At 43.4% G+C, this 22,538-nt stretch overlaps 2 protein-coding genes across 3 annotated transcripts in view; one reads left to right on the forward strand and one right to left on the reverse strand.

Moving 5' to 3' along the window:
* Positions 1–249: 249 nt before the first annotated feature.
* CENPQ (centromere protein Q) lies at positions 250–12,696 on the reverse strand. 2 transcript variants are annotated; one of them, XM_090030892.1, is made up of 9 exons: positions 12,064–12,267; positions 10,537–10,692; positions 9,780–9,834; positions 7,893–8,010; positions 7,309–7,377; positions 5,069–5,198; positions 1,696–1,815; positions 1,385–1,462; positions 250–980 (listed from the first exon to the last, which is right to left on the reverse strand). In XM_090030892.1, exons 2-9 carry the CDS (start codon positions 10,687–10,689, stop codon positions 852–854), a joined length of 852 nt encoding a protein of 283 aa, XP_089887018.1. In that variant the 5' UTR covers positions 10,690–10,692; positions 12,064–12,267; the 3' UTR covers positions 250–851. The 2 variants fall into 2 exon arrangements, with proteins under 2 accessions (XP_089887018.1, XP_089887010.1); XM_090030884.1 differs by lacking the exon at positions 12,064–12,267 and adding an exon at positions 12,542–12,696 and having other exon boundaries at positions 251–980.
* MMUT (methylmalonyl-CoA mutase) overlaps positions 12,608–22,538 on the forward strand; it is a 30,953-nt gene continuing 21,022 nt past the window's right edge. Inside the window, exons 1-5 of the mRNA XM_090030872.1 lie at positions 12,608–12,717; positions 14,148–14,544; positions 17,886–18,253; positions 18,740–18,897; positions 20,739–20,910. Coding sequence (XP_089886998.1) covers positions 14,181–14,544; positions 17,886–18,253; positions 18,740–18,897; positions 20,739–20,910 — 1,062 coding nt within the window. The 5' untranslated portion in view covers positions 12,608–12,717; positions 14,148–14,180. The remainder of the gene's footprint in view (positions 12,718–14,147; positions 14,545–17,885; positions 18,254–18,739; positions 18,898–20,738; positions 20,911–22,538) is intronic.

Consider the following 22,538-nt stretch of genomic DNA (forward strand, 5'->3'; position numbering starts at 1 on the left):
ACCTCACTTTTCCAAAGCTAAAGGCGACCTGGCAATTAAGGAAACAAAAGATGAGTACACAACTTTGAGATCAGAGATCTGCACAATAATCTGCAATTATTCCCAGCCCATATCATTTGAGGAAAACCAGGTGCAACTGTCTTTGTTAACAGTGGATTGAGAATGTAAAGAATCCTGTCCACCTAATAAAATGAAATGTTGATCCTTTAACTTTGATTTCCCACATAGGCTTTTGATTTACATTTCAATAACACTCAATTTTGTTTGAAAAAAGGACATTTATTGTGGATTAGCAACTACTCATTAAAAAAAATATCAATTACATGGTTCACCTTAAAAGAGGAGCATTAAATCCTGTTTGAAGTGAACGTTGGGCTCATATGAGATGGTAAATTTACAACCCTGACAGGAGAGGTCTGATACAATGAGACAGAAGTCCTTGCCCACAAAAAAAAAAATATTACAAAACAAAGAATATTAAGAGCTAGTGAAATCTGCTGTTTGTCCATCAGTTCTCAAGATGGTTCTCTAAAGAAAAAAAAAGGCTTTCCAAAAAGGTAAATGTGAATTTTAACTGTGTTGCATTAATAAAGCCAACATATACACTGTAAATGTCTACACGGACAGATTAGTTCTGCTTATCTTATTCCAGTGGGAATGCAGCATATCAGTGGCATCCCACTGAGCACCCGTCAACATATTTTTCTGACATTCATCTGATAAAAGTTTGACTAAGACACCTAGTTATCATACAAGTTAAGTCTTTAGGAGCAAAAATCATTGTTACAGGACCAGCATTTGTTAGCACAAGATAAAGTTGTCTTAAAGGCAGAATTCAGTGTATGAATTCCTCAAAGGGAGTCCACTTTTTCATAGGCCTGTTTAAGCAGACTCAACATGTTCCTCATCTCAGCTGAGTGCTGGATGGTATTCAAGTTCTTCAAAACTCCTGTCTGGTTTGGGATCTTCAAAATCTCCTCCTAAAGAAGGAAGAAAGAAAGGAAACATGAAAAACATATGAGGGGAACACAAAACAGATTTATTTCTATCAGGGGTTTCAACCAATCAGACTTTCAACCAAGACACCCCCATATACCCCAGGGTCAAAAATACAGAAAGCATAAATTATCTTTACTTAGCACTTAAATAGGAATAGTTCAGGAGGGACCATTTCAGAAACTACTCTCCGTGGCCACAGATGGGTCAAGCTGATTGATCGTTACTTGAACCATTTGATGGAGTATTCAAGCACAACTATACTGCTCTGGTTAGGAGAGAAAAAGTGAAAACCACTCCTCCCGAGGGGGCAAAGTATACAGTTTCTGTTGTTGCGTCCTCATTGCCAGAAGAGTGTCTGAAAAGATGGTGCCCTTCCCCTGCTCACCTGCAGAACGGGTGCCTCCAGACTGTTCGTTGGTAGCTCTGGGAGGTTGAGCACACCTCTGCCACTTCTCTGGAAAACCTGAAGGCCAGATAAAAATCAAGTCTTCAAAAACACGTTTGTTTTCATGCTACCATCCTCTTATTTGTTTCATCTTGAAATACAGACATGCCATTAAGAAAGTCCTGGAAATAATCTTTCCTTATCCCAAAGAAGTCTCCCCTAAATAAGACTCTCAATGAAGACAGCTTTTTTCTGGAGCTGGTCAGAACAACCACTCTGTGGCTCATTACAGCAAGTTTTGCTATAAGTACCGATTCAGCCTTGTTTTCCTCTTCCTCTAACTTGCTCTGGAGCATCTGAATTTTGCCCTGCAGACTCCGAATATTCTCATCTGTGTGCTCTGCTGCTTGCACAGCTTTCTCAATTTCTTCCTGGGTCAAAATGGAAAGTGGAAAATAAGCATATAAAAAGCCAGCAAAGCATTCATACACCAAACACTATGCTAGGATTCAATCAAGCATGGCCTAACTTTACCTTTCCTAGACACAGAAAAAAATCTGAACAATCAAGAAATAAGAAATCATTAAAAGATCATCCCAATATAATTCTAAAGGATCAGGAAAACAGCTCTAAGAACTGGATGCCAATTTCTGTGTTTGAGTCAGTGAACAATGGAAGAATCAGCTTCACCCTCTTCCAGCACAGCTTCACGGTTAGATACAGCTGTTCCGATGTGCCAAACAACGCTGGATACAGCCTTGCTTAAATGCCACTATAAAAACCATCTTACATCTGGACATTTTTTCTGGAGGAAACCAACCAGGAAAAAATATTCTGGGAATCTGTAAATTATATTTTTAAATAAGTTTTATGAACTATGGGTGTTAAGTTCCAAGACTCTATGTAGAGACGCAGAGCTTTTTTGACTCACAATGACAGACAAACTGAGCCTATAACCTATTAGCTATAGTTTAGAGGTACAAGAGTTTGTTGCCAACCCAAAAATTCAGGTTATTTCTAAGCTGAAAGTTAGACATAGTCCCAGGCCCATGTTCATACCACCCACACTGTAAACTCTAACCCCATATCCTGGTGCAGGTCCACAACAGCTCCATCAGCTCTCTTCAAACTTCTCAGTAAACACACATCAGCCACAACGCACATCCCTCCATACATAAGTATTTTACGATGTGGTTGCAACACAGCCACACGCTGCAACACATGAATACCTCAAAACCTTCAGTTACTCATTCACAATGCCCTGCTCCTGTCTTTCAGTCATTTGGCTCTAGTCCTCTTCCCTTTAACTTTCCAGCAACTAGGTTGTCCTTTTACTCCCTGTTCAGTGTTTAAACTCATATATGTTCCTTACAGATTTTTCCATAGTGATTAGCACAACCCAGGGCAATCCCTGCTCTTTAACGAATGCTATCTCATTTGGCTGAGATGCTGGCTGGCCTGAACTGCATAACCGAATGATTTTGAACATATGGAAGAACAGGAAGCACCACAATGATATCTGCAATAGTCAAACACACAGCATGTTTGCTCAGCTAAGCATTCACTAAACCAAGATTCAGGGCTACTAGCCCAAAGTTGTGAAGCACTTCTACAAGGCTGCTAGAGACACTAATCAGCTGGTCCAGTGATACCCCAGCTACACAGAAATGGATAAGGTACTCATCTGCGTGTCCAAGCACTAAGCTCCTGCTTCCCCTTACCTCATTCAGAAAGGGGATTCCTAAGTGGCAAAGAGGCAGACAATGATTACCAAATTGTGCCAGAACGCAACTGTTGAAAGAAAAGACTCTGGGCACAAGCATGACATCAATGGACCCAGCGTAGTTGGAAAGCCAACTCCATGAAAGCCAACTAGTGTCACAAGTACATCCCTGATACTTTCTGATAAACAGCTTTCATAGCAGAAAAGCAGATCACCACCACTGAAGCCACGGTCGGTCCCTCCCATACCTACAAAGCAATGTGCCTCCCCTACACTGCACTAGTTATGCTCCAGAAATGCAGTTCTGTGCTTGGAGTTAGGTCAGCAATGGCAGAATGCACCATTTTGGCCAAATCTGGTTTAAATGCCTCCCACTCTCTGTTCTCTGATGGCCTGCTACCATTTGCATCCTCTATAAAGAATCCTGAAGACCACTCCAGGGCATCTTTGTAAGACTAGCCTGATGTATAAGCACTTGGGCTGCAATCATGGAACACCCCAATGGATCCATAGTTCAGGCACACTGCTATAAACATGCTTAATGAAGGTACATGCTAGGCTAACAAAGTTGCATTCTATAAGGGCCACAGTAACTTCTGCCCTAGGCTTGTGGCACAAAGACGACTTGATTGCAAACTAATTCCTAAAAGGATCCCATGCTGCATAGCATAAAGAAGTGTGGAAGACAGCATAGTGCTTCTTGGAACTTGCAGGCAGTGCTATAAGCATGGATTTGGTATGTAATGTATTAAACACCATGCTTGAGTGATGGGTGGGTAGCATGAGACAGACCCACATGACAAAAACTCAGAGGAAAAATCTTTAGGAACAGCAAACACAAGACAAAGTTAACATTAACGTCACTATTTGCTTTGTCATTTAAGTAAATAATAAAGGTAAAACCTTGGGAAAGAATACGTTTCGATCAAATCACATGCAATGGGAGCAGGCTGGGTTTGCCATGTGTTTACAGAAGCACTTCTACACTTTTTGTTGGGAGGGAAGAAAGTGAAGGAATACAAAACTTCACAGTGGGTTTGTCCCACAAAACCAAGAAGGGATACCTCTTGCTCACTCTCACTTCTAGGAATGAATAGAGGATGCAAAATCCAATGGAAGCCAGACACACAACTCAAAGATATTTCAGAATCTTCCTGCTTAAGGTGCTAACAAACAGAAAAACCTCCCTCCTCCCTGCCCTACACCACAGGCTGTTGATCTGTCCAGTTACCCAGCTCATCTGTGGAAGGTCCAAATTGGGTAGATTAGCCCCTGGAGCATGAGAATATGGAATAATCCAATCTTCATATAACAACTGTTGCTAATAAGAAGAAAGGCAGGGAGAGCTTTTATGGTCAACATGGTCTGAGTCCCGGTGGTCATGAACGCCATTTTGCCAACATTCACAATGAAACTTGATGGGCAGAAGAGAGAGAACACACTGTATATTCTGTAGCCCTCCTGTGACACTACACGTGCAACATTGCATGCTCATCTCCAAAGTAAATAGGGTATGAAATTAAAAACCTCCCTGTAGTTTTTGAAGGGATGAGAAAACTGAAGTACCAATCAGTCAGATCAGAGGATCACCCTCATGAAACCCATCTATATTTCAAGTTCATAACCAAATACCAGCAGGAAACAGGAAAGATGATTATTAGTGAATTTGCTTCAACTCAAAACATTACAATAAGAATAATGTCACATCAGAAACTTGCTCAGATATTATCGTGGTACAAATGAGAACAAATTTACAATGGAGGTGAACAAGAACAGAATAAAACGAAGAGATTAAATCTCCTTCTTTTCCCAGAAAAGCATATTCTCACTAGTGCATTCTCCTCCAACCCAAGTCGATGGTGCTTCCACTAAAAATTTAGCATGTAATGAGGAGCACTACCACAAGGACAGATATTCTTTATTCCCTTTTCATTCCCTCTTTAGTCCTATATTTCCCTTACCTGCAGTAAGGCCACAGACTTTTCATTGGATGTGAGCTTCTGTTTTTCCAGCACCTTGAGGTTCACTACATTTTTCAAGTTGCCCAGCTTCCCCGAAGGCACCTTTAGGTTCTTGAAATGTCTCTGTAGCCTTGATTATAATAAGGAAAGCACAACTCATTGGTCACTTTAAAAAAATGAAAAGGTAACCCACAAATAACCCAGCTGGGGAGAAGTAATATTCATCAGCAGCCAATTCCGGAGCTGCCATTCCTGAAATAAAGTGTCCAAGATATTTAACCCAGAAACAAATGAGAGAGTACAAACACAGAATGGAGAGCCTAGAACTTCAGAGGTCTAATCCTGGCTATCAGACTCATGAGCCTTCTGGTCCCACTTCAACTGGCTGAATTTGCCATCAGTAAGAGAGCTAATGACTATCCCCAGGTCTTCATTAGAATTAACTAATGTCTCTCGAGTACAAAAGATCAGCATTATTATTTAAACCCTGAAAGAGAAGTTTTGATTGATTACTTGATTTTCACTGAGGATTCTTATGCATAAAACAGGTTTCCTGCCTGAGTTTGATATGAATGCCAAAAGGTCTAGTGATTTTGCCCAGGTCACAACATGAAAAAGTCTTTTTAAGTAGAAATGAACTGATATGAAACAATTTTCAGAGTTAGTACTTGCTCAGACATCATTTTATTATCCATGAAAGCCCAAACCCTCATTTTGGGCAAAGGAATGCAATTTCTCATAAAAGACTTTGCCTTTTTAGTACTAAATCATTACAAGTCTTCACTGAAGTAATTTCTGGTTTTAAAAGTCCAGGGTGCAAGTCAGAGACAGTACTCTGTAGCCAAGTGAGGACCAACCTTTTTGGCCAGCATGCCACAAATCTGCCCCACACCCGCCGCAACTGCCACTCCAATTGTTTTTCCTTGACTGAACTGCTGCTCTGCTTTCTGGCCCCTGCCCTATCTCCCACTCTTCTTTCTTCTCCCTGGTCTGTGCTCCTTACCTGATATGCTGCAGTTTTCTGCTATCTGCCCTATCTGCTGGTTACATCTTTAACCAGTCTGCAGCATGCCACCTGCTGGCCACCCCTGCTGTAGTCAATGTTCTTAAAGACATTGACCTATTTCAGCAACATATTGCCTCTGTGAAATATTTACGCAGGCTCCCTATAAAATTTTGCAATAGGATCTAAGTGTCATTATTTACATTAAATGAATACTAAGTTTGTGCTGGTTTCAAATACTATACCCCCACTTTCAGTTACAGAGATCAAAATAAGCACAGCTGTTAAGTGCTTTCAGTATAAAAGACACTAGATACTAGGTTTGGCTTGCGGCTACGTTCCCTGCCTATGAACCTATTTCTAAGTAACGTCTGAACTATTCCCACTTTTTGATATAAGACTAATAGCAATTTTATCTGTTTCCAAAAGGGGAACATTTCAAATGAGTAACCCAACACCATAACTCGTGCCTTTATTAAAGATGGTGCACGGTGTAGAGATGCATGACAGAACAACTTCTTCAGGCTTTAAAGGAGCCATTGATTTCGGAGGCATACAAGACACCTACGGTACAATTTACATATAGGCTGACATTGCACAATCCCCACTGAATTCAGCTGAAGATACGGAAATTAGCACTTCTGAAAAAACAGGCCCAAGATTCCTTAATTCAGCACCGCAAAGAGAAAGACATCACTTTAAAAACTTGTCTCTTAAATGTTTAACACAGAAAATGTCACTTCTAATCCAGACTACTGTTTCGAGTCTAATATTCTGCTTCTGATAGTAGCCAAAAAAAATCCCAGATCTCTTACTTGCAAAAAGAGTTTGACAATAGCACTTAGATACTATATGTCAAAACACTTGGCATTTATCCATCCCTCTCCATACATGCTAATGATTGGCAACATTAATTTAAGCCTACTTACTGAACTCCTTGTATCACAAAAGCAGACTGTCATGAATTGCCAAACTGAATGTCTTGCTTTCAGATACAATTCACAATTCTCAAACTTGGAATTTATGAAAGGAGCTCCCAGGAATACTGCTTCTATAATATGATTAGAGTGAGTCCTGATACTCTGAGGAACTCCTATACATCCTTTTCAGGGGATGTGCTCTCACAGCAGTGGCTTTCCTTCGCCAAATGATGACCGCCCTCCCCCCCATTGCCATTAAAATGTTACTGAGAGCACTTGACTCTCTTCTGACTTCTTCTTTATACCACATTCATTACCTTTCCTTCAAGAGGTTGAGATGCTTTTGAATATCTTCTTTTTCTATTAGTTCCTGACTCACAATAGATCTGGAAGAAGGTAAAACAGTTACTTTCTATTACAGAATCTATGAAAGAATTTCCTGGAATAAATATCCCACTCACTCCTGTCTGGCATGATGGACTAGCTGACTATTTCCATTAAATTAAACTGCTGACCTGCAAGTACAGTGTGTTTCACTGCTAGTTTACTTGGGTATGCATTTATTATTCCATTGACCTCTTCTGATAGCTGTGTCTGCAGGCCTCTTTTCACCCCATGTTGAGCACTTCTGAAGGCCACATTTCTGTACTGAAAATAATTTTGCAAGACACTTTCTAAACAAAGTATTTCAGGTAGAAAGGATGTTATATGATCCTGTTTAAAATATTCATCAGCTAGTGGCACAGTTCAAAACAGTTTCAGAATTTCTTTTTAACTAGTATGACATAAAAGATTTTATTTTACTGTGTGGAGAAACAGAAAAAGAATATTCCTGGTCTTATATTATCGAAACCCTGGCTGAGGAATTAGATTCAGTGGGGCTGAAATGTTCAGCACTTACAGTATTACTGAGTCCATCATCGTATCCAAGATCTCCCTGCTGCCTTCTGAAAGAGGCTGCCATTCTGCTGTTTTCCTAGTAGCTATTTTCACCCTTTTTGCTCTCCCAGATCCCATTTCTGTTGGTAACAAGAAGACAGGGTGAGAAGAAGATGCAATTTGTCAGGCTTGGATAGAAAGTTGTATAGTAAATCACTCAGCTGAATTCGAGTGACTAGGCTATCAACTCGTAAGTAGATTTTCTGCCCCAAAAACACAATCCTTAACCCACCAACATTAGCAAAAGTATTTATTATTTATAAATTCCCAGCTATAAACTGTGCAGACGATGGCACAGTCCTTGCCCCAAGCAGCCTCCATTCTGAAGTGATTAATTATATTAATGAAAGGATTAAAGAGTAAGCAAAAAAGAGAAGCCATGCCAGTTACTGCTCCCTAGCATACCCGCTTCCCAGCTCCATGAAACATTTCAGCTATGGATACTCACTACATGGGAGACCCAAGTTAGATTTCCAGCCTAGGTCTCTAACCTACTGGCGTAGCAAGAGTTGGAAGTACTTCAGAGAAAGCACTATTTTTCCAGAACAAGCAGTGAGTGTTTTCTGTCCCCTAGCTAAGACTTCACCAGCTGTTCCTTAACCAAAGTTTTAAAGGAAGGCCTTTCCTTTAAATTAAAGGATTAACTCTTTTTTTTTTCTTGCATTTTATACATTAAGTACACCAGTCTTCAGTCAAAAGGATATTGAGTACAACTCTATGACACAGGAAACCAAGGAATCGGAAGCAAGATAAACATGAAGACACTTCTACTCCTTAAAGAGACAAAAGGCCCCACCACATACCTACGTACATATAAGATACGTACCTAATTAAGATATTTTTATTCTTCATCCTTCAGAGAAAAAAATCCCTGCAATCAATCTTATAAGCAGGGATCTGGGTTTTCCATTTCCCATGGAGTAAACCATGGATTTTACCTTTTACCAGAGGCAAACACGAATTTCTCATTTCACTGGAGAAGCCTGCAGATTTTGCAGTTTTGCAACAAGCCCCTTGCAAGATGGCAGCGTTCCAGCCTGCAGGGGGCTGGGAGGAAGGCGAAGGAAGGTGGTCAGGCAATGGATGCCATGCACATGGCCCCAGGCAGCCTGGACAGCAACTCCCTGAAAAGTGGGAGTCAGAACTGAGCCCCTGTAAGGAGGGAGGGAGGGAGTTGGGCAGGGCTGGCACTGGGGCTGCTGCCCAGCCAGGCGGTGTGTGGGGCTTGGGGCCATGATGTGTAGTTGCAAGGCCCCAGTGGGGAGTGTGACGGGGCTCCCTGCTGCAGTATGCACTCCCAAGGGACAGGGAGGACTTGTGCAGCACGCCTTCTAAGCTGCATGGTGTGCGCAGCCATGCAGGCATGTCTGCCAGCGTGGCATGAGCGTGCTTGTGCAGCCATGCACACCACACAGCTTAGAGGGAACACTGGACCTGTGCCCCCCCAGATCTGTGCGTGAAGTGGTAGCAGGGCAGGCGCAGGCGCAGGCTCCCCCCTGCTGCCCTACCCCGGGGCCTCTGCAGGCCAGCGGGCACAACCTGGTGCAACAGGGAACAGCAGAGCTGCAGAGAGGCTGCTTGCCGCTGCAAGACACAAGCAGGGCCAGTGGGCTGGGGGGTGGGAAGTGAGAGGCACAAACAGGGCCGGGGGCTGTGGAGGGCCTTTAATTATAATCACAATTTTGGGGTTTAATCAGAGTAGTTGTGATTTTTTATCAGGGAAAACCAGGATCCCTTCTTATGAGTTACACTTCCTGTTCCTGGTATTGTTTCAGAGCAAGGATTTATGGGGTGAAAAATACAACACTGTGCGCAAGATCTGTTCATGGGGAGAAAAAAATATTGGTACCTTCAGGGGATTGCTCCCTGTATTGCTTTCCTCTCTTCTTAGCTGTCTGTTTGACCTGGTAAAAAAAAGGAAAATTTACACTGGAGCCATGCACATCTAGCAAACATTCTCAAATTACATATTTCATGCACGATTTCCAGGCCATAGACCACACCTATCTTCCCTGTTCTCCAACAGAAAGTGAAAACAACTCATAAACCACCTTAAATCCTCCTCTTACAGATGTGAAACTAGTGATGAGAAAATGCATGGTCTTACCACTTCCCATTTCTTTTCAGCAGCAGCTGGGGGTTAAACAACCCATAAGACCAGCTATAAGGTGCAAGATTTCTCAGATATAAAGTTATTCCCATCAATATAACATGACTAGCCAGAAACAGCAAACTATCTCCAGGGAATGACTGGACTAAGATTGTACTGCTCCATTCAAACAGTCATTATCCAGTTCTAGAGTACTGAATAGCTCATCAGCTTTCTATTTTGCTAAGGACTGGGACAACAGTGCCCTCTAACGGCCTAGGACATAAAATGGAGATGACTACTTTTTCCTGGCTCAAAAGATTTCCTTGTTTCTTTTTCAGTTACTCAAGTTCTCTCAGGAAGAAGAGCTGTCCATTCTGAAACGACTGAATATCTTGCTCACGATCAGGGGCCCCAATGCATTAAAGCACTTAGGCTGCACACCTCAAGAGACACATGGTTTCTTCCCTCCTGAGCCCTCTTACTTCTCTGGGTTGTTTGGCCTGAAATTACTAACCTCTCCCTCTTGTGTCGGTTTCCTTTTTCCTCCATCCGTTCCTTTTCTTTTGCTGACAGTTTCTGAGGGCTGTTGTAATTTACTCTTGGATCTTGCTGCTCCCTCTTCAGCTGATTTTCTTGCCTTACTGGCAGGAGCAAGATGACGCTTCATGGCCTGTAACACAGCGGATAAAGCCAAAAAAACCACCAGAGATTATAATGTGCAAACCACACGCCGTTCAGTAACAGGCGGGTATGTTCTATGTTGCGTATAGCATAGAGGTTTCTCTAAATGCAGCCATTCTTTGACAACTACCTGGAAGTACTGTCTTCTGGAGAAGTTACTGAATACTCTGCAACTACTTTTAAATCCCTAAATCCACCAGCTACTATTTCTATTGGACAGAGAATCAGAAAACACTAACAACATCATCCATGATCTCAGCAGCATGATACAGGGATGGTATTCTTAATTCATGACACCACTTCCCACAGCAATGACTGCTGCAATGAGGGAAATTAGGTTACTATTTTGATATATTGCATAGTGTCAATCATGACATTTGTTTATTCGTTAGATTTACCATATTCTCTCACATACCACACACTCCAAAATACAAGCCTTGTTTGTGAAAAGCAAAAGTGAAAAAATATTTTTTTCCAGGGTTATAGCTAAACAGAGCAGGGACGGAGCCTAATCTTCAGCTGACTCATCTTCCCTTTCTTGCTTAACTAAAGCTGAAATGCTAGCTGCTGCTGAAGACCAATCTCTATTGGTTTATCTATGATTCTGAAAAGAGCTAGCCTCCAACACTGTGAAATATGGGAAGAGAAACGAGGGCAACTACCAGACAGCAAAATTGCCTTAGGAAATGTTAACTCGATTGGAGGAACCTCAAGACCATTGAAAAGAAGAGAGTAGTATTAACACCTTTGGAGCAAAGAACACAACATTAAGGCAACGGACTTTATACTTGGATCCTTCTGTAAACAAAGAGAGACCCTGGCACGTGCCTATCTTGATTGTACCAGGATGCAACCCCTTAACCGCCTCCTCACAAATCTCCTGCTTTGGTGCTGGCTGCACTACTCCCTGTACCTTTTTGTGTACACACTCCCCATCCACGGCCCAGCTGAGTCCTAGGACCTCCCGGTCAACCTCCTTTTGGCCCTAACTAAGCTAGGCATCTATCTGACAAGCACTGTCCACTGTATTGTGCTTGGTGTCCCTGCTTGGTAAACTTATTTTAAAACTTTGACCTACACTCCTATCCCCGTTTTGTTTTATGTTATTCCCAAAATTCAGTTGGGGCATAGTCAACAGCCCCCTAACACAGGCCTGGGGGAGGGTGGCACTAACCGTTGCCCTGTGACGTTAAGCCCACATTAACTCTATGTCTCTGGACTGGGTTTCACTAGGCAGTGTCCATTAGCCCCCCGGACTCGTGCAAGAGCCAGAAGACATTGGCCACTGCGTTGTGCTCGGTGTCCTCGCTTGCAGCACGTGGTTGTCACCTTTGCCCCCCACCGCCACCGCGGTTTTCACCTTCGCTGCTGCACAATTAGCCAACTCCTTAAATAACGGGGGAGTCCAGCAGGTTCTCTGAGGGCTGACAGCTACGACTCGCACGTCAAACAGACCCGAAAAGCAACACGACGGGTGCTGCAGGACGAAGCAGCCATCAAAGCCTACTCCAGGCAGGACATTAGCTGTGCAGCTACATGCTGATTTGGGAGGGAGGGGCCGATTTGGGGCACAGGGGGAAGGTGTGCATGGGACTTGAGATGGTATAGTGCACGCAAAGCCCCCTAAATCACATGGAGCGGTGACGTCACGGCATCGAGAAGACTCCAACTCCCGGCGGGCATCGCGCCGCGCATGCGCCCTGCGCAAAGGAGGGTGCCGGCGCATAGCATGCTGGGAGCTGTAGTCCTCGTCCCCCCAGGTCTCCTACCCCCCACCGTTCACTGGCAGACACCTGTCGCTGACCCCTCGATCCCCCCCTTCCCCCCCGGGGACTCACCGCCAGGCTCCCCGCACACCCACCACCTCCCGCTGGGAGCACGAATCGTTGTGAGAACGGTTTTCCCGCACTGCTCCGCGCATGCGTGGCCTTCCGGATGCGCCTCCGCCTGCAACCGTTGCTGCGCATGCGCGGGACTGCTAATGGTGTCTGCAGCCTGGGCCGCGACGCTGCAGGTACGAGTCCCCGTCAGTTCGGTGTAGCCCGCCGGAACAACGGGCGGGAGCGTCCTCGCTGCCTATTGGCTGCCCCGCTGAGGCAGGGGGGGTTCGAGAACCATTTGTTTAGCCAATGGGGGTGCCCGAGACACCGGGGCTCTGCTGGGTGTTGGCGGGAATCCTGCCCCTCCGCGACAGATGTTGCACCGAGCCAAATCGGTTAAGGCTGAGACTGCGTTTAACCAGGTTGATCTCAAACCGGTTTCAGCCATTTTGAAGCTGATTTACATGCGCTGAACGTCTGTTCTGTGACGGGTTTATACCCGCTTGTGATCGATTTAAACTGGTTTATGGGTAATGTCTGTCCCTGGCCCTTGAGTCTGAAAGGACTGAAACTTACAGATTGAGATGCGGTCCCTACCCTAAGTGGTGCCCGGATACACATTGCACATTTTCTAGCTGGCTTTCTGGTTCCCCACTGCCTGTTAAAAAATGAATTGGGATCCTTTTCGGTGTTGGGTTTGGTGCGTGAGTGGCAGGCTCTTCTCATCTCCACCTTTTCGGGAGGAGAGCAGTCAGGCATTGGAGCAGGGAATCTGCAATTTCTATCTGTAGAAAATGTCAAAAGCAGGTTAGGCAAATACCTGGCTGGGCTGGTGTAGTTAGGCATGGTCCTGACTTGAGCAGGGCGCTGGACTTGATGACCTTGTAAGGTCCCTTCCAGCCCCATTTTCCTACGATCCTGTGACTGGTGTAATGTTCATGATAAGAACTGAGATGAGCAACACTAAAGGATTGTGTGTTACCAGGGTATGGGGAGAAGAACAGTTTTTGCTCCTTTGATTATGCTGACCCCGAACAGGAAAATCCATTTCTCTTCAGGTTATTGCAAGAGTTGCATCTGGGTTAGGTATTGAGGTGTGTTGTGAGGAATGAAGTCATTAAGGCAGCTTACAGACATTAACACCCCCCCCCCCAACAATGGCACTTTACTTGAAACTCCATGTGCCCCCATACTAAATCCAGCACATGCCCAGAAGAGGCATCATGTTAGTTGGACTCAGTTCACCCAACTTCTGTATAGATTGGGCACTTTAACGGGGCTTTTTCGGCATTTATACAATAGCTGATTGAATCAGCTTTAGTTAAAAACGCCAAAAAGCCCTGCTGAAGTGCATGATCTATGCTGATGTTGCAAAGCCAGGCTGAATTAATGCGCTGCCTATTCTGATAAAGCATTTTTTTTTTGTTCTGTTTTGTTTTTCCATGTCTGTCAGCGCCGTAAGTGGTTAAAGCAGGTGTTGGCTTCTTTTCTGGTTTCTTGTCAGTGACCTGCTTTCTGACTCGAGACAAGCCAATTTGGGGCTCCGTTTCTCTATTTGATATGTTTGCAATGGAAAGTATTTACTCTTTTTTTTTTTTTTAACTGGTCTTTCTGATTTTCTCAGCTCATCTGATATTGGTCACCCACAGAACCAGACATGTGGAGAGTCAAAGATTGGCCCTTGCGCTTCTGGCCCCGCCACTCCATACAGATGGCGGGGCTGGGAGCTTCCCGACTCATGACCCGCTGCCTGCACCCAGAGTGGGCTGCTATAGCTAAAAAGCAGCTGAAAGGGAAAAACGCTGAGGAGTTGATGTGGCATACTCCAGAAGGGATCTCCATCAAGCCTCTATACTCCAGCAGAGACACAAAGGACTTTCCTGAGGAGCTGCCAGGTGTGATGCCATTCACACGGGGGCCATACCCCACAATGTATACACACAGACCGTGGACCATCCGCCAATACGCTGGCTTCAGTACGGTAGAGGAGAGCAACAAGTTCTACAAGGACAACATCAAGGGTAAAGTTTAACCTACCCATGTTAGAGAGGAGAAAAAGATGGCCTGTAAAATGTCATTGCACAGGAAACCAGTATGATTATTTAGCCTCATATGGACTGAATTCTGACAATTTTTGTTGTACCACTATTTTAATAACACCTAGAAACCTTTGTTTCATTTGGCTAATGAGACAGAGAAAATTTATGTTGTGAATGTAATGATTAACTTTTAGCTCCTGCCAATGTAAAGGTATTAATCTAGCTGTGTGCCAAGCTTAAGTTAGCAAGGAGACTGCCAAGATCCTGGAACAAGTGTTGTGACCATGACGGGGGACAGATTTGTGGCATAAAATCAGTTAAACTTTGTGAGTTTCACTAAAGCTCTTTCACATTAGTGCATCCTGGCACTTTTAAGTTCAAACATCATAATGTATATTTCAAACATACCGGGAACGTCTACATTTGATGCTACATTGCTGTAGCAATGCACTACAGTGCCATAGCATCGGCTGGTACAAACCATGACACTGTAGCAACATGCTTCATTGCTTCAGTGCATCACTACAGCAACATAGGGGCTAAAAATGACTGTGAGCTGCTAGTATGACATAGTAACAGCTGTTACTGCACCGTCATTTAGTACTTCCAAAAGGAACTACTAAATGATGGCACAGTAACAATGGCGTTATAGGGGTACATGTAGATGTGCCCACTGTGCGTTACTAGGTAGGCCAGTTTCCTAGAAGTGACATTTTCAGTGACTGAATTTACACAATTCCAAGACCAGAATTTTTTTCTCCATTTAATAAAGAGGAGAAACGCCCCTAGTCTTGGATTTGAGCATGAGGCGGTGGGGGCTCTGACCCTGGAAAAGAAGGAATCCTGGAAACGCTGTACTTACCATTTACTGTGTTAATCTTCTTGCAGCCATAGCTATTGGCTGAGCACTATAACTTGTGTCAGAAGCCACAAGTAAGCTGCTGGTGGTATCTTGTTGAGGCTTGTGATGTGGAAACAGCACTTTATTTCCAGGAACATATTAAAGAACAGCTTATAGCAAAGAACTCACAGTATTGCTACTGCCCTTGCAAGGGTCTGGGGCCTAGGCGTGTGAGACAGAGTAGCTCCTTCTGGACATAGAACAGGGGTCGGCAACGTATGGCCAAATCTGACCTACAGATGGGGGACTTCTGTAGCTATATTGATCCGGTTCAGGTCAGGCGGAAGGGCATGTGGAGGGCCACTTTGCCCAGCAGCTGTATAGGGAAAGTGGTGGCAGCATCTGGATCCTAGCACCCACCTGCTTTTCACCAGCCCCAAATTGGGTCAGTTCAGCCTGCAACCTGAAAAGTTTGCCGACCCCTGACAAAGGTTGAGGAAGTGTGACATACCAGGAAACGATCTAGGTGAGACAGCTGGCACCAGAACTTCTTGGTTCCACACTTCCTGGACACACTGTATTCCCAGGAGGATTTACTCTGTTACACAGTTGGACATGACCTTTTTTCCACCCTGTGTTCCGCTTTCCAAAAACAAGATGTGTTTTACTGGGTGTGGGAGGAGGAAGTTGTATGCAAGAAAATAAGGTATTTAAATGATACAATATCATAACAGGCTGGATATTGGATGTTACTCGGTGTCTATACACATGCCTCCACTTTTGGGTTGGAATACAATAGCTGTTGTCTCTCACCAGCTATTCAACCCATCACTTTTGTGAGGGAAAGTGAGTAATGATTTTTTTATTAGTCAAAAAACCCAAAGATATCTTTCAAATTAGTCATCTGAAACTGCTTCCTTTGTGTCTTAAAATACAGATCCTGTTTGTATCTGATTATTATAAGATGTTTGCTCCCTTCTGCCCCCCCCTTTTGTGATTTTTTTTTCACTTGGCTTTTCAGTGTTAGTTAATATAAAACTGATTGGGATTACATTGTTAACAGTGTTTAGGCTTGTATATATTTAGTGCTGGAAACATTTAATCTTTTAAGATTTACAAACAAATTACTCCTTAGATTTTTTTTGCATGAATTTTCTGTGCCTAACAAGGGTGCACCATGGAGCAAAAAAAATCTATTTGTATACAAGTCTTTAAGTAGTTTTCTGGTCTAGTGGTTGGAAGATGAATTTGCAGTCATGGGTTCCCTTGCCTCTTTTTGGCTCTGTCACTGGTTTATAATGTGACTGTCAACTCATGTCTGAATAGGTATGTTACTGTGGAACTGTCTAACAGATCCTGAATCTTGCCTAATAAATTGTAGACCACTTGGGAACACTGAGGCAAAACTTTTGTTTAATGGCACTGGATTCTGAAAGAGCACTTGATCTCTCTACACAGTCCCAAAACTTTAGGATGATCCTGTCAGCATGATCTCCAGGGATCCGGGTTTTTCATTTGCTGTGGAGTAACGGGCACCGGTAGAATAGGAGGCTGCAGAGCAGGAATGAAGGGCACCAGTGGGGTGAGTGACTGTGGGTTGGGAGTAAGGGGCAACAGCATAGGCAGGGCACCAGCATCATGGTCGTTCAGCACCACAAAGCAGTAGAGGGACAGTCACAGCTGGCCCCACATCCTGATGAGTGAAGGAGGCGGGGGGGGGGCCCTGATTTTCCATGGCAAAAAATAGTATATATTGGTATTTAGATTTTTTTTTTTTTATAATGATTGGGGCATTGGTAGGCTTCCAAATCACTTTAAAATGGTAAATGTATCAATAAACCATTGTGTTAAATTGGCATCTATATATATAGTGGTGTTTCATTTTCATTGTGGAAAAATGCAAATTTTGGGGGTTTTAATTGGAGAATTTGGCAATCTTTAATCACAACATTTACAGTTTTTAAACATAGAAAGACCCCTGATGATCACCTGTGAAGTAAACAAAAGTGTGCTTTAAATTACCATCTGCTGTTGTGCCCAGGAATTGTGGGACTGGCTGGAATGTGGAGAGCTTAACATTTTGGATTTAAATTATGGTGCGTCTTCTGGCTGCTCCAGAGCATTGCCTTTGTAAAGCTATTAAATCTCCCAAATGACACTTCACCATGCAGCCTGTTTGTGCTGCCAACTAGAGTCATGGCAGCTCCATTGTATACAAGACCTTTCATGCCTCTGAATGAGGTTATCAGCATTTGACTCGTAAAGTGTTGGGGTTTTTTTCATTCTTTCCTACAACAGACACTGTACTGCATCCATTTGAATTCAGAACATTATGCTCCAAAGAAGTCTAGGGAGGGGACACAGTGTGACACTACAAATTGGATCACGCCACACCCTGACTATGAAAACTAAATTAGACTCAGTTCCTAAAGCATGCCTGTTTTAACTGTTGTAATTCATCTTTCTTTTATGGGGAACTCAGCTGGCCAGCAGGGATTGTCAGTTGCTTTTGATCTGGCAACCCACCGTGGCTACGACTCAGACAATCCTCGAGTCCGCGGTGATGTTGGAATGGCTGGAGTTGCCATTGATACGGTGGAGGACACCAAGATCCTTTTTGATGGAATTCCTTTAGAGAAAATGTCTGTTTCTATGACAATGAATGGGGCAGTAATTCCTATCCTGGCAATGTTTGTTGTAACTGGGGAAGAGCAAGGAGTGCCTCAAGCCAAGCTGACAGGGACAATCCAGAATGACATACTGAAAGAGTTCATGGTGCGAAACACTTACATTTTCCCTCCAGAACCATCAATGAGGATTATTGCAGACATCTTTCAGTACACATCAAAGGTATCATTTTATTGTAATTCACTCACTTCTACTACTGTTACAATAATGAACTGTTTATGCAGTGCACAAAACACTTTTCAGAACAAAGACACCACAAGAGCTATTAACAAGCAATGAGAGGATTGGCAATGGAGTGGGATTGGACAAGGGTTACAGTAATAAGATTGTGGAATTATTTTTCAATGGGATATGTACATCTCTATTACTATGCAAACGTTATATATGCTATTTATGGATAACAAAGAAAATTGGAGATTTGGGAAGGGCTTGAATGATTAAAGGAGAAAACTTCATGCATAGGGATGCTACTCTAAACATAGAGGCCAGCACAGAATAAGATATTCTGCTAGTTGGAAACAATGGGTAGTGGTGAAGGTTAGGGCCAGTTGTGTAGAATCTCGAACACAAGGACAATCATTTTATTTTTGAAAAGCAGAGCAAGGGGGAGCTAATGAATCTATAACTGTTGCTTTTTTATTTGTACAGCATATGCCAAAATTCAATTCCATTTCTATCAGTGGGTACCATATGCAGGAGGCAGGTGCTGATGCCATTTTGGAATTGGCTTATACTATAGCTGATGGTTTGGAGTACTGCAGAACTGGGCTACGGGCTGGCCTCACTATTGATGAATTTGCACCAAGGTAATTAAAATAAACTTTTAAGTAAACTATAAATAATCTCTAAAATAGCTTACTTTTGGAAACTGAATAAAGGTACAAAGCTAATATACTTATCGTGTGTTGACTACCTGTTGTATAACTGCAAAGTAAAGGGAGTGGCACAATGGACGCTTAGGACCTTTATACACATGCTCTGCATTCCTTGGTAACCACTGATTGGAACAACTTAATTAACAACTTTTTCACTAGTAAAAATTTGTACTTCATGTATCTTGCCTCTACTAATCTTTGCCTCACTTCTGTGGAAGCATAGAAGTTACAGATGGTAAAAATTTAAGTAGATCAACCAAGACATGGAGCTGGACCAGGTTGTCCCACACTTCATCTGCATATACACTTTTTTGAGAATTGCAGGACTTGTGACAAGGAAATCTAGTTCCAGTCATGAGTTGGGGGACTAATTAGCACATGGATCCTTTGTTGGGTGGTATCTCGAGTACACACACATACTGAGCAGTTCTGAGCTGTGGGGTCACCATGGCTTGAAATGCTAATGACTCTGCTGGGGTCTGGCAATATATGATAACTCATGAAACTTGAACAGTATGATAAATCATGAGATATTTGGCTCTGAAATAATATCATGCATCGTCCCTATTGTATCTAAGTAGGTACACAAGTTTTGCTTACGAGTGTGTTTTTGGAGTTTCTGTGCTAAAACTTGCAGCATTTTCAAAAAAGTAAAATGCATAAATTCTGGATGAGCTAAGTTTATGGGTTCCTGCAATAATTTGCCTGTATTCATGTTATTGCGGGTATGTTTATTTCAAGGTCAGTGTTTTCAATTTTGCCCCTCATTTCCATGTGCTCAGGGAGAGAACGATCTGACAGGAGGGGAGAAGGGGCTGCAGGGGAAAAAAATTGGAGGGGCGGGGAAGAGGGCAAGGGGGCTATCTGAGGGCCTCCCCCAATTTATTTTCGCTGCTATGGCAGTAGGAAAGGGACAAATTCAAGGCAAACCTCCAATATTTAGATTGTGTAACTGGAAAATTATAACAAATTAATACATTTTCCATATATAGAATCTAATTATTGTGGAGTTGTCTTATATTCAAGGAAATATACTAAGCCTTCCAGAAGATACTATTTCACATAGTCCTTGTATTCTATAAATATAGGTAGTGGATTTTTCACTTGTACTATTGTTGCCATTTTGATGTCCCAGGAAAAAAAATAGACTTGGGTTCACTCACAAACATAGAAAATATTTAAATTTCCATGGACTGTCCTGCTGGCAGTTAGAGTTTGAGAGGGTAACTTATTCTTCACATCTGGTCTATACTTGTCCCTTTTTCTAGAAATTGATTTGTTTTTAAAGGCCTCACTAATTTTATTAGGAAATTCTTATGCTAGTTAAATCCCTCAGCTCACCTGCCTGGTAGGTAGTTTGTCTGTTTATATATAGGGAGACTGAGGCAGAGAATGATCTCATGGGGTTTTTTCCCCAAACTCATCTGATTCTACAGTAGAGAAAACTATAGAAGCATGGAGAGCTCATTCCTGGTTTCCCACCCCAGCCACTAAGCAGTTGAAATTGTGACTAGTAGAAAGTGCTGGGACCATTACATAGGCTACCAGTTGAAAATAACTGTCATTGGAGCTATGTAGTTGAAAGGCCTTGTTCCCCATTTGTCCATGGATGAACCAGGGACCCATTTCACCCCAGTTATTTGGGCATATTTTGGGCGCACCATGGAACTTACTTGATTAATTATTCTCGCATCTACTGGAGAATTCTAGGTACTAGCTCATCACATATTATTCTATACAATTAAAGTCCTGTTCGTGTACTCTTATTGCAGACTTTCCTTCTTCTGGGGAATTGGTATGAACTTCTACATGGAAATAGCTAAGCTAAGAGCTGGGAGACGACTGTGGGCTCACTTAATAGAGAAAACATTTCAGCCCAAGGACTCCAAATCTCTTCTTTTAAGAGCTCATTGTCAGACCTCAGGATGGTCACTCACTGAGCAGGTTGGATTTTAAATTTCAGATGACTTCCAAAAATGAAATCTTCCATGGAGTAAATCAGCTCTACCTATTGAATCATGTATGCTAACCTGTGTATCTGTTCAGTGTTTTTCTTGACATGAACAGTATAGAAAATCCTAATAGTTTTGGAGCTCTGTGGTGTTCTGTGTGGCGTAGGATGGCTTTGAGAATGAATTTGAGAGAGCCAAATTTCACTTATTTAAAAGTTTGGATTACTTTGTTCTGGAAAATGTTGGTATGTTAAGTGTAGGGAAGTGAATAGTTAAATTGATCAGCCCACTGATCACTGATTCTAGTTTACCGGTTATCGTTAGCCCAGGCCCAGGACACAGTCCAGGTGGGGAGAGGGAAGCCCTGCAGTGCCCCAGCAAGAATTGGAAGCAGAGAGAGAGGAGTGGGGAGAGGGTGGGGTGACTAGTACCTAATAACTAGGCTCTGGGGACCCTGGTGCGGCTGCTTGCAGCCTCCCTGCTATGAGCAGCCCAGGTTCCAGGAAGGCACTTGCTGCCCACCATTGAACCCATCCTGTTTGTGGCAGGCAGTGGGGAGACTGCAAATGGCTGCACTGGGATCTGTAGACCCTAACTATTAGGTACTAGTCAGGCTATTAGGTACTCTCCGTCCCCACTCCCTTTTGCGCTGCTGCAGCTGGCCCAGAAAGTTGTACGCTGGTGGCTGCAGCAGGCTGGTAAAGCCCTTCACTTGCTGTTGCTGCCCACAGCTTTCTGGGTAATGTTGCCTGCTTTGGCCCCCGGCTCCCAGTGCAGCCCCTTCCCCACAGCAGGGTGGGAAGGGGCAGGCATCAGACCCGGGCTCTCCTCCCCATCTCCCATCAAGCCACAGACTGGAGCATAGCATCACCGCGCCTGTCCCCATCCTTGCACCCAGCCAGATGCAGTGTTTTCTGTTGCTACAGCTGCTGCAGGGCCTGGCAGGAGCAAGGTGGAAATAACTGGGTGCAGGAAAACTCCCCTGGGCCTGTGGCTCAGCCCCACAATGCATCCAGACCCAGGCTCAGAGAGGACCCATCTCCCTGCCCAAGTTGTTGTGACAGACAACCCTAGGGAGCCACTGAATCCCTACTGTATCTCGGGGCTGGAAGCACCCTGCTGTTGCCGGGCTGGGCACCCTGCTGGCTGAGTCAAAGTAGCCCCATCTGGGCCAGGTTAGGAGTTGCCATACTGATTAATCTTTCAACCATTGTAATTACAACAGGTTAAATGGATATTTCTTTAATCAGTATTTACATCCCTAGTTAAGAGCCTTCTGTTGCAATTTGTTTGTGGTTAATTATATCCACGCAGTTTATCTCTGAAATGTATGGTGTAGGCTGCACAAAACGGTCTGACCTTACTAGTAAAGATGCAGCAATACATACAAGTTACATTTTTCACATGATCAGTCCCCTGAAAGCACTTTATGGCCATGCCATAACACACATGCATGGCTGCAGGGCACTCTTAAAGTGTCTGATCAGATGAAAAATTAACCCTCAATCAGATGAAGGTGCTCTGTTTTAGAGCACCTTAGGGAACTTATGTTCCCTCTGGTTAATTTTTCACACATTCAGGGCTGGGCTGATGCAGCCCAGTCCCATCCCCAGGGCTGTC

Source organism: Crocodylus siamensis, chromosome 1, assembly GCF_052110815.1.
Source record: "Crocodylus siamensis isolate JL-2025a chromosome 1, ASM5211081v1, whole genome shotgun sequence".
Taxonomy (NCBI): Eukaryota; Metazoa; Chordata; order Crocodylia; family Crocodylidae; genus Crocodylus; species Crocodylus siamensis.

Coding starts and splice junctions, on each gene's coding strand:
- CENPQ (XM_090030884.1), bottom strand. CDS start 12,670: ATGCGCAGCAACGGTTGCAGGCGGAGGCGCATCCGGAAGGCCACGCAT. Junction 10,693..12,541: donor GGTGTGCGGGGAGCCTGGCG/GTGAGTCCCCGG, acceptor GCTGTGTTACAG/GCCATGAAGCGTCATCTTGC. Junction 7,378..7,892: donor ATGATGGACTCAGTAATACT/GTAAGTGCTGAA, acceptor ACCTTCTTCCAG/ATCTATTGTGAGTCAGGAAC.